We start from the raw sequence: 13,272 nt of genomic DNA, 5'->3' as shown, positions 1-13,272 counted from the left end.
ACAAAGAAGAATAACAATATATTTTTTTTTATACAATTGTACAGATCCATCTGACCATCTATGAAAATTGGAAGTAAAGGTTCAGTTCAAAAATATTTACAAAGATTACAAGTTAGTAGTTACCGAATGAATTCAATCAATACTTTGAATTTTCTTAAAAATAAAAGTAGTATGGAAAATATTAAAATTGTACCCTTTTGTCCTTTATGTACAGTTGTAATGATTTAAAAACTTTGAAATACTTTAAGATTGATGTAATATTGTATTATTAGTTATATTTTGATTTTATTATAACGCGACCTACGTCATGGAAAATCCGTTTTTGACATCGTAATGATACAATTTTTTTCATTGTACTATCAGAGTTTCGTTTTTTACTACCTATATTCCACAAGTGCCCAATGTTCATTTCATACAACAGTACAACACTATGTGTTACCTTTATGGCTTTATGTATATGCCATCGGATTATTGGTCAGTAATAACTAACCTTAGTCTTTTAAATGTTGAACACATATTATTATATCACTTCATCTCTAATAATGTGTCTATATTACAGCTGACCAATAGTAGATGTCATGTTGAATCAAAACACAAAAATTCACTCGCATAAAATAAAACTCACAATCAAAATTCACAAAACGAGCTCACACAAATGTGATCGAAACTCTGTACTGTTTTAGGACAGTGAAGGCAAGTATAAATGATTGTAAGTATTGGAAAACAAAAATAAAATATAATAAAATGACCATAACTACAATAACAACAATAACCTGTAGATCAATATAATTTTATCGTAGGTCGAGTACCCAATATTTGTAGGTCACAGAAAATTTGACGTTGAATAATTTTATTATAATAATGTTATGTATTAAAAAAAAACATAATAATTATTTTTAAAAAACATTATATTCTTTACATATATTCACCGCTATCATTACTTTAATTATTCTCATTTTATAATAATTGTATAAAAATGAATTGCTATTATCGACAGTATGGCTGAATCGCAGATTCGGTGCTATAGGCGGATGTCAACAAAATATTATTTATTCAGTATCGCTGTAACCTAAATTAATATCTTCAGGAAAAGGAAAAAATGTCACCGTCTAATTTAAATCGTTTCTGGGAAATGTGATGTGTCTGTGATAAATAAAATAAATGTAACATAGAGCGTAATAATAATGAATATAATTTCATTATTAGAAACGCGTAAGATGGATGTCTTCCGTCAAATTGTGACATAATAATATACATAATATCACATAATTAATTATGTGCATGATACGTATATAGTTTTTAGTGTAAACGTCATAACTCAAACTCATATAATATATAGGAACCTGCAGACTGTAGCAACAGCTCGTCACATACATCCGAAAGTTTCCGAGTCATTAAATTTGAAACAGTAGGTACACAAATCCAAAGCGTAATTAAACTACACGCAATTTAAGGCGATTTTCTAAAAATCAAAATATTATGATGTACACTAATAGGTAGGTACCAATTAGAGAATAATCGCTATACCGACAACGGCGAAAACGTTCATGCGTAATATGGTCGTCAGCTTTTATATAAAAATTTAAAATTATAAAGATATACAATATATATATATATATGTATAAGTACCTGCACACAATGTGTATACTTACCTACGCTGTATGTAAGCATATAAAGAAGGTATACAACGCGTGTCTAATTAGTCTTAATTGTTATTATCCGTGAGAACATACATATAATATTATGTTTATCTATCTATCTATTTATCATCTATCTTTTTCTACAAATAAAAATTAATATACATTTTTATGGACGGTTATATAAACTTGGAAATCGCAAAAATTTCAAAATCAAATTTTGCACACATATTCCTAGAAACTCGGATAGTATCCGTTAGGTACTTTGTTTAAAAACTCCTATAGATTGCTATAAGTTGACTCATTTTGTTTTGTTTATATAATTTATACGTACATATTGTATGGTTGCAATTAATTACAAAAATGCTAGGAATAAAAAAAAATGAATAGACTAGGTAGCTAATCCGCCGTTTTTTTTTTAAATTCAAGAAAATAATATTTAATTTATTTATTGTTATTTAAATGTACAACAAAAAGCAATGTTCGTATATGTATTTGTAGCTTGACTCAAAAACTATTGGATTGATTTTAACGAAAATTTCAAAATTGTTTTTATAGAGTAGTTTGAATTACGTTTGTAGATATTTCTTCCAGATAGATGGTTGAATTATTACAAAATGAGGTATACCGATGCTAATTTACCAGTGAACTGAAGTATATATATATTTATAGAGCAGTAATTTATACTTTTTCATTTTTAAATTTGTAATATAATATTATAATATTATACAACTCATTTGTTATAGGTATAGTAGTATTAATATGAATAGAACTGATATCATCGTATAATATTATTATCTAAATCTTAATAGAGTAAATGACTTTCTAATTGAAGTATAGGTACTTTAAACAATAATTTGCATCTAAATTGTCTTACAATGTATTATTATTATTAATCACAGCCGACGTAGTTAGATACTTACCTAAGAAAGCCATCATTTGTTCGCCTGTTCCATATTTTTAACTCTATTTTATGACTATTGTATTTCCCAATTATATGAAAATTGTCTACAATTATTGTAGTCCCCTAACGGCTCAAATCTAATAAACCACCTGATTCTATTTTCCAATATGTTTACTTCCATTTAAATATTTTAAACTTAAATTTAAACGTTTACTACCAAGTACCTCCGAAAATTTCATTCTTTTCGATTATCAATTTGATTTTTGTACTGCACACTCAATTACACAACAAATTCATAGTATCTTTGAAGTGTTATCTCAGTCACTATATAGAAAAAAAACTATATTGTATAATAATGGGTGTATTTTTTGATATTTCTCAGGCCTTTAACAGGGTTTGGAATGAAGGCTTCAAATACATATTAAAAAAAAATTTTCATCCCACCTACTTTTATATTATAAAATCATATCACTCATAAAAACCAAAAAAAAAAAAAAAACAACAATTTTTTAATAATCATTTTTACTTCTAAAAAAGTGTTACCTTTATTGTTAAATCAATACATTCATTGTTCCGTTCAGAATTTAAATTATGTTTGTTTTAAAGTTTCAAAAATTCTAAAAATGCATAAATTCATTATTAAATGATTAAATTGAGTTAATACATGTTTGATGAATGATATACCTACCCCGTGTAATCGAATATTATTATAATGTGCAGCACTGTGCAATGTACATGAATCTTCTTATTAGATGTTACCAAGGCGTCCATACATAGGTAAACTCGTAAACTACACAAAAACAATTGCTTTCGATTTTATGTGAAAATATTTTCTGAATAAATTTAAAGTATTTTGTAGATTTTTCATTTTCACGCAGGTGTACTTGCAATATGAATGCATCATAACAAAACCTTCATTTTTATTACATGATAACAGCCCATAAACTAACCGAATTCGTAACTGCAATATTGTGCTTCGTATCTTTAAATCAATATACTTAAATAAAATAAATTACGTACATCGCATAATCCTTGAAATTAACATAAAAATTGTTTGTAGCCTGTACTTACTTATCCAAATTGCGAGTGTGTTGAAATTAAAATTATCATCTATGTATAATTTATATGTGGATCAATGACATATGATCATGTAACATTTATTCCATATTATACTACAACAATTAATAATAAAATACATAATAGGTACCTACACCCGTATATAATGTGTTTATACTATGTAGGTAGTTATTAATCTATAAACTTTACGCGGTCATCGGCTTAAAACACGCCGAATAACAAATAGTCAAGCGTACAATTTAATATTTAGTTATAAATGATATCATCATTTATATTATAAATACATAATATCATTTATAATGAATGATATATATCATGTATATAACCAATAAAGATTTGAAATATTTAAATATACTATACACACTATACGATTTTATTGACAAATCAGGTTTGGTTTTAATTCATTTACCATTGAATACCAACGAAAAGTGCGTGAGGCGTTATAACTACCATATTTATTATAAGAGAAAGTATAAATATAATATGTATATATTGCATACATTATATGTAAGCATAAATATATATTTTCATTTTATTTATGGTGCTATATCTAATGATAGATCTGCAGATGGATGGTTAATAACTTTAATAGATTATATTTAAAGACCAATATGGAACCGTATAATAAGTCATAATAATATAATATAATAAGGTGTGTGTATATATATATCGACAGACCGTCTCCGCTCAGAATTGTATCTTGAATTCAAATTTAACACATCCTTACAAGTTACTGCAGCGATCAACTCGACACCTACTACACAGCAAGCGGTACCCACTTTCCCGCCTTTTTAAAATACTTCTTCATTACGCATTTATATGTGTATTGCAAAGACTAAGGTATAGTCTCTAAGTAACTTTTAAGGTCGCACGCTTCGTAATATAACAGAATTAAACCTGCGGGCAACAACCCGTGAACATAATGAGAACTACGTAAAACTTTTCACCGAAAAGAAAATTTTGCAGTTATTAAATTCATCACCACAAATTAAGTATAATAATAATTTAAACGACAAATATTTTTATATTATATATAGGTACTCATTAGTCACTACTTATGCTAATAGGTATACTATACACTATGATTGCGGTATAAAATAATATTATATATATATACTATATAAGTACTATACCTGCAACTATAAATGAATATAACTTACGCAACTATTCGTTAGATATTATACACATTTATTTATCTAAAATGAATTATCTCCCGATCTCCAGAGACGTCAACTATACAGTAGTAAACGCCTGCAGCTAGGTTGCTCCGCCTTGTCGCCGGCCACCGCCAAGTCTCCAAGAACCGACGACGATGGATCCGCGAAGGTCCCCCGCACGTATAATATATGTGTTATAAAAACGGTTTCGATACGTAGTGATGATACCACCACAATCTATATTCTATACCATCATCTGCGTACATGTATAATAATATAATATACTCCCCTGTAGTCACCGTAGATAACGGTATTTGAACGCCACCGCGGTCGTATATAGAAATATTGGACCAAGGACGACAAGAAAAAATACAAAACAATCGCATATAATCGAATTGGTGTGCAGACCACAATTAAATAATAATAATTACCATCGTAAACGCGTACCTATATATATATATACCTATATATATCGTATGAGATGTATATTATATATATATAGGTACGCGAGTAAAGTATTATCGTTTATTATTTAGTCGCCGGCTACGCACACATCATAGACTACATACGGACATCGTTTCGATCCATTCATAACAGCTTTATCGTCCTGCCGGGTCCTTCGCATCTAAATATTGTTATACATCGTTTGACAGTTCAATACGTATTTTATGCATGTGCCATTTTGTGTATATTCTGCCAGTGTAAATAAAAACATAAATTTTTATAGTGCCTATACCTCCTCTATATAATACAATGGCGACGAAATTTGTAGTGTGTTTGTTTTTGACGTGTTACGTGATCGTGAAAAATGTTGAATCGGCTAAGCTCCAAGCTCTACCGTTACGTAAGTAATATAATATCATAACAATAATGTTATAGTAATAATCGTAAAATAACATACATTGAACAATTGCCAATTATATTACAATCAGCTATAGCTAACGTATCAGAGTAACATTAAGTATTATAACATTAAACACAAAAAGTTAAAAGTAGTTCATTTAATTTTTTGTTTTACCTATGGTAAATTAAATTTTTTTCTTCTTCGACTAAAGGCCTTGCCTTGTCAATAAAAGTCATGCATGTAATTGTAATTAAAAGTGAATTTATAAATCCACATGGGCTTCAATTTTTTATTTCTTATCTTCGATCTTGTCCGAATATAATAACAACAACAATTACATTTTTGTTATTCGTGACCACTTGTCATTTTTTTATACATATATAAATGGATATAATATTTTAAGTGAATTGAATTTTTTAAAATTTTTAGTTTCTAGACATGTACAAGTATAAAAATATATAATTTCTATTTATATTAAGTACAAAAACTGTAGGTAGTAGGTCAATTACTATAGATTATAATAATAGGCACTTATAGCTATAACACATAATATATATATATATGTTTACTCTAAAAATTTAAAATCTATGTAGTAGGTACTATCCACTATAGGTACTCAGTTTACATCTGAATCTTGAAAACGAAATTCAACACTTAAATGTAAATATCTTTATTGGTTAAATAATTATATAATTACAAGCTTATGTTTTTATTATACAGTATACATTTCCTTCGAATATGATCTAATAACAATTAAATGCAATTATTACATAATTTTCTTTTATGAAAAAATTAATTTTCTTATTGTTATACGAATACATAATAAATATAGAACATAAAGTATGTATAAGATACTGTGATGATTATATATAAAGAAATACTGCAGTAGATATTTAGTAATACATAAATTATTATTTTTTAAACAATTTAAAAAATATTATACAGGTAGGTCGTTAGGTCGCCGTAGGTACTATATAATATTATTACTTAATGAACGCAATTACATTAATAAAACAGATCAATATAATCAGTGATCGCTCATATTTAGTTGTAATCATAACACTAGTGATTTATAAACTAAATAATCAACATCTGAGGATGTATATTATACTTATAATTAATAATAACAACATTTTAAATTAAATACATAATAACTAAAATAAAAAATTCGAAGATGACCTTCGTGAAAATACCTGTCACCATACAAATCATATATAATATATATATATATCACTTAAGAATTAATTTTAAATATGTACATAATATGTTTGTTTACCAAAATAAAAAGTAATAATAATAATTGAATACTGACATTGACATATTTTGAAAATACTCAAGTTTGGCTCAAGGAGGGCTACCAACAATGTTATTTTAATTATTATTACACGATGATCTTTAATTTATCAAATATTATAGATTAGTATAGTTTAACAATATATTTGTTTTTTTCTTTAACTATCTATTAATTGTAAGTAGTATTATTCATTACAATTTATCCTTTGATATTAACCTTCTAGATTAGTATTCACAAAGCTGTTTTTTTCAAAACACTTTTTTATATACACAGAGTGATTCTTTTATCGAACACTCATCATTTTAAAATCTATTAATGGTTTTAAAAATATTTTCCTAAGTTTTTAGTGTTTTGAATATACATTTGTAATTTCATATTCTGAAGTAAAATATTTTTCGGAATATTTCGATGTATAAAAATCGAAGTTCGGACGAGCAGTCTATGTCTTTATGAGATAATCTAATAAATACCTATTTAGCTTAGGTTAGCTGACCAACATTTTGAGGGATATCCTCGCGTCATACTTATATTAACTTAAAAACTATTCGTCTGAATTTAAATTTTTGAGTATTGAAATACTCTGAAAAATATTCTGCTTTGGAATATGAAATGACAAATATATATTGTAGTTGAAAAAATTAAAAACTTAAGAAAATATTTTCAAAAACTTTAATAAATTTTGTAATCACGAGTGTTATTCGGCAAAAGAATCATTCAGCATTTATAAAAAATTAATTAGCTGTGTTTTTAATCTTAAATTATGATACTTAACTCACAAATGTTTCGAACAAAACTAACATAACTGTTATAATTATTTAATGTGGTAATGTACATTCTTCTGTATCATTTTTTATTAGTGATGACTGATGAGTGACAACAATATTCGTAAATATTTTGTGTATCGAAAAACCAAATTTATATGTCACGCGTTATCGATATTATAATATATAAACTGTACAATAAGACACCACGCATAGCAATTGTAACGAGTATGATTATTTTACTACACCTCCTCCGCACAACTATATATATTCTTCCATGTTATATTATTTGAGTATCATCAGTTTAATAACTTAAAATATTATTTAAAATAAAGTATACCTAGATTTTTTTTTACAGAAGTCCCATCACCATGTAGGAACTTACATTTAACTCATTAAATTTGTATAAGAATTTACACATTACAAATTTAGGAATTAATATGAATGCGAATTTTTGTCCGCAACTCTCGTTCAGGAACTTACGATTCCCTCCCCCCTAGTACCACTGATATAGTCACGATACTAGATATACCTATCATATAAATTATAATTAATGTAATAGAGTATAGACGGATGTGGTTAATATACGGTTCTATATAAACGGTTACAGCGTCGTACATCGGTAAGGGCTGTCTGAGGGACGATCCAAACTTAAACGAATGCGTCGTGCGCAAAGGAGCTCCGGTAATCGACCGTATAGTCAAAGGTGATCCTAAGTACCGGATACCGAAGTTGGATCCTTTGGTCATACCAGAGTTGACGATAACACAGGGCACCAAACAAGTGGGTCTAACAATGACGTGCAAGAACTGCGAACTGCATGGACTGAAAGAAACGAGATTCGTCAAAGCCAGGTATACAAAAACAACGTTATACATAACAATTTATTTTATTTTTATTTTTACATTTTTTAATTTAAATTTTTGAACAATGTTTACATTTAATTTCATATTCAAAATCAAAATAAATTGTAAACCTCACTTTCTGAGAAAATGAGTAGTTAATGATAGTATATTAAAAGAATAGTGCTGTATAATTATTACAGTAGGTATATTAAAATTATTGTCTACAGGGTGGATGAGAAAAAAAGACACGTAGAATGGGACTTTGAACTCGATCAATGTATGTTTTTGGGACAATATTCTGTGGCAGGACAAGTCTTGATATTGCCGATCAAAGGCGATGGAGACGCCAATATCACAGTCAGTGAGTGAATTTCGTAAATTATTTAATAATTAGCGTTAAATAACGCTTAAAAAAAATGCAAGTCATCAAAATCCATGTTGAAAAATAATTGAATTTTATAAATTTATTAGACGGGATAACATTCACGTATTTGTATGACTACAATCTAGTCAAACGAGCGAATGAAAAAGACTATGTGGACATCACCAAGAGTGAATTAAAGTTCAATGCAAAGGGAATGAAATTGAAATTAGATAATTTATTCAACGGCGACAAGCTCTTGGGTAAGTTCACTTAACATAATATTATACATTGCAATCTATAAATTAAATATTTGTATGCGTCATGCAAATACTGCGATTTTTATGATTATTAAACAAAATGAAAAAAAAAAACATTGTAAAATCAATACATCACTTCATTCAGAATCTTATACTGAAAACTATACCATAATAGCTATTAATATACAAGTTTTATACACATCCAGTAAGATGTATACGCGTCACAAATTTCTTTTACTTAGTAATATTATGTTAAATAGGTACCTATATTTATTTTTTAATAGATCAAGCAAATAATTATATATCGTTGTAAATAAAAACATAAGACCTTGTTAGTCTTTTCTACTTACCTTTATATGTATACTAAATTACCAATCTACTTAGGTATTTATATACTTTATTTGTGTCGAAATCTAAATAGAAGATAACCTTGTCAACAAATTTATAAGTATTTGTAAGTATAAAATAAGTGTACTTAAAATAACTTTATAAGAACATAAATGTATGTCATTACTTATAAAATGTTGGGTAAAATACAGATTTGACTAGACCGTTTTATACAAACAGTTATATATATAGTATACAGAAAATATGTTCATTACTTATAAACAGGGCTCGTGAGTTCATGCATTTGCATATCAATCTTGCTAAGTCGTATTTAATGCTAGGTGACATAGAAAATATCCATTTCAAGGTACTGTGGTTAAGTATGTGAAATTTTATGTTGCATATTTTTGCATATTTATAGAGGGTTTTTATAACTATTTGGCATATTTATGCGTTTTTCTATTTTACTGTGCATATTTTTACCAAAATTTGATCAAAATACAATAATTTATATATTTACACAGTTTAAAATACACGGAAGTTTTCGCAACATCAAATTATTAAAAACAAAACAGATAAAGCGAGTACTGACTGGACTAGACTGACTGGATATTTTTTTAATTGATTATTGATAAATATTATTAGTTTATTTTTTTAAAATTGGGTAAATTAATATAATAAAATATAATTCCTAATAAACTTATAAACTTTTAATAATATGAATGGACATTTTTTGTTATTCCAAAATTTACTTACAGTATTTTTGTTTTTTAATCTACATATTTTTAGATTTTTAGTGCATGTATAAATACATATTTCTGAACTTTTAAAGGCATATTTTTCCAAAGAAAGAAAGAAACGGGATTTAAATAAAAATTATTACATTTTCGCGTGTTTTATATTTTATTATCGTCTATACGTGGCGGGTATTAATAGTTGTATTTTTAATGGACATTTTCGTATATTTCAGGAGATAACATGAACCTTTTTCTAAACGAGAACTGGCAAGATTTACTTAAAGAATTTGGACCTGCCATCGGTGATGCGTTCGGAACAATTATGAAAAACACGCTGGGATCGGTTTCGGACCTAGTGCCGTACGAATTTATTTTCCCAACTAGTTAATCTCTGTAAGTCTCCGCTAACCTACTAATATTTATTGTTATAAGTTTTAACTTAAAAACTCAATATATAATATAAAGTATATATAATCATACGTTAAATTGATGTGTAATAAATAATAATAATAATATTTAAATCATAATGGGAGTACTTAGGTTTAATAAATTATCACTATAAATTATAAAATAAATTTATTTACATGTTATACTAATTTTACTTTAAATATTTTATATTATCTACGTAATGTTTGTCATGTATTCACCACACATGTGCTATAGGTTAAAGCAACTGCAGTGGTAGGTACTATTTAAATTTGCCCTCAGATAATCACAGCTATAAAATATAATATAATAACGATGTATTATTATTATTTATTACTATAAAATTTTAATAATTAGACACCTATAGTTGGTTTGGTATCAACCTCTACAAGTTCCTCGCATCATTATTTGTTTTTAAATATTCTTATTATTATAAATGTATGTTAATTTCATGTTTAAGATTTTTTTTTATTGCTTATACAGCTTGACATAATCAAATTCGGATTGTCTAATATAAATACTTCTAGAATAAGACTATTATATATTATCTGTAAAATCTTATACATAAAATATTTATATTATATATCTATTAATTAGAAATACTTAATTAATATTATCTGTATAATATTGATAGTTATAATACTTTATTAAGTATAAGTTATAACTTATAAGTGATAATAAAAAAAGTATTATTATAGTATTATAACTTATTAATAATAGTAATTATAAGTAAATATATTTTGTTAAATTGAAGCAAATATCTTCATATTCCATTTTATATCTAGGTATTTATTACTTTCGAAATTGTTGTTATAGATACGTATTTTAGATTCATAGTTTGTATTATACTATTTTTTTAAATCCTAACCATTTTACTTTTATTTTTACCATAATATATAAGCTCCGTAAACAGTATATATTTGAATAATTAAGCATCTTACCTTTACACATATAAAACGTATGATAAATAGTTGTCTTGTGGTGTTTTTTTTTAGTACACCACAAGTAGACATGTTTTACATTACAACTTACAAGATTAAATTTTTAAAATATTTCGCTTATTTTAATGCTATTTATAGGCATTTGAAATATTTGTTTTTTTATTTATATCAATAAAAAAATTGTGGCTGAGTAAAAATTCTCGAATATTTAATATTAAGTTCCTCAAAAGTTAGTCTTATAGTGATTCAAAAATTATAAGAATACATAGGCACAATTTTATAACAACTATATAGCTGTCACTCAAGTGTTCCGCCCCCGTGGATAGTTGTTTGTAAATTGTGGAGCTGTTTCTTTGTCTTATAGTCATTTATCGATCATAAAATGCTATATAAAGCAGCGTTTCCCAAACAACGGTCCGTGAACGTAAATTGAAAACACTATACATAAAAACGAAAATTTTATTTTTATTAAGGAGGGTCCGCAATCATTTTTACTATCTCTAAGGGGTTCGGCAGAGAAAAATTTTGGGAAACGATGCTGTAAAGTATCTTATGCCTACGCAAAATAATAATAATTTAAGGTGTTTATAAATTAGCATATACCTACTTAAAGATAATAAAAACAAATTTTTTCTTATTATTCATACACCCGGGAAATATATTATATAATAATATTATACTCTCGTAAAATGAATAACAATAATAACGATTATTAAACAACAACATTATGGGCGTGGCATTCTTTAGGTCTTCGCATCATATACAGCCAATCAGCGCGCTGCTGACGTACTGTACTACTTTTCTATTGGTTATCATTATTATAATTATTATTGGATGCGTTTCAAACTTTATAAACTATTCGAGTCTTAAGATTAAGTTCGTCAGTCGTTGTTGGAACGCAGTGATATACACTTCGAATACCACCCAGGACCGTTCAAAGCACCTAGCCGTTGTCACATCGCAGTACGTCGACAATAATGATTGATTCATCGTCGATTCTACATAAACACATTCTGAGATGGGTCGTGGGCGATCGCTTAACTATACAGGTACGCTTTAAACAATTATTTTAATATATTATAATATTATATAGTACCTACCTACATATACGTTGGAAATCAAATTTCACAGGAGAGACACATAACTTATTTGGTGTAACTTATTGTTTTTGATTTCGTAAAAATTTAAACTATAGATAATTTTTTTTTAATTGGGCAACGCTCAATTTTTTTTATTAATATTGTTGGACAAACTTATGGAAAATCTCGTATTGAATTTTCAATTATTAAGTTCTTTTTACAAATTTTAACTATACAAATAATTTGCAAACATTCATGATTTTGACGAAATTTTGTCGATATTTGAACTTCAAACGCTAATAAAAAACTGTGGCTATATTCTTATAGTTTTTGAATCACTATGAGACTAATAACTCATGACAAACTTTGTATATTTCGACAATTATTGTCGATTCTATACACACATTCTGAGGGGGTCGTGAGCGATAGTTTAACTATATAGGTACGTTTTAAAAAATTATATTAATATATAATACATATACGTCGAAATACAATTTTTTTTTACTTAAAGTTTTATTTTAAAATTTTTACTACTTAACTTCAACTATTGACAAAAATTCGTCAAAATCATGACTATTTGCAAATTATTTTGTAGTTAGAAATTTATAAAAAATGTTGTATA

At 26.8% G+C, this 13,272-nt stretch overlaps 1 protein-coding gene across 1 annotated transcript; it reads left to right on the top strand.

Moving 5' to 3' along the window:
- The first annotated feature begins 5,271 nt into the window (after positions 1 to 5,271).
- Positions 5,272 to 11,759, top strand: LOC114123062 (protein takeout-like). Its single transcript, XM_050197237.1, has 5 exons — positions 5,272 to 5,619; positions 8,285 to 8,528; positions 8,747 to 8,880; positions 8,991 to 9,143; positions 10,438 to 11,759. The coding sequence occupies exons 1-5, from the start codon at positions 5,529 to 5,531 to the stop codon at positions 10,590 to 10,592; spliced, it is 777 nt and encodes a 258-aa protein (XP_050053194.1). The 5' UTR covers positions 5,272 to 5,528; the 3' UTR covers positions 10,593 to 11,759.
- Positions 11,760 to 13,272: the final 1,513 nt, after the last annotated feature.

Source organism: Aphis gossypii, chromosome 1, assembly GCF_020184175.1.
Source record: "Aphis gossypii isolate Hap1 chromosome 1, ASM2018417v2, whole genome shotgun sequence".
Lineage (NCBI taxonomy): Eukaryota > Metazoa > Arthropoda > Insecta > Hemiptera > Aphididae > Aphis > Aphis gossypii.
Note: the sequence above shows the minus strand (reverse complement) of the source record. Positions and strands in the feature narration are given on the sequence as shown.

Bases quoted from the DNA above. Each gene is read 5' to 3' on its own strand.
- LOC114123062 (XM_050197237.1), top strand. From the start codon at position 5,529: ATGGCGACGAAATTTGTAGTGTGTTTGTTTTTGACGTGTTACGTGATC. The intron at 5,620-8,284 runs GTAAGTAATATA...AAACGGTTACAG, and splicing joins GCTCCAAGCTCTACCGTTAC to CGTCGTACATCGGTAAGGGC. The intron at 8,881-8,990 runs GTGAGTGAATTT...TAAATTTATTAG, and splicing joins AGACGCCAATATCACAGTCA to ACGGGATAACATTCACGTAT.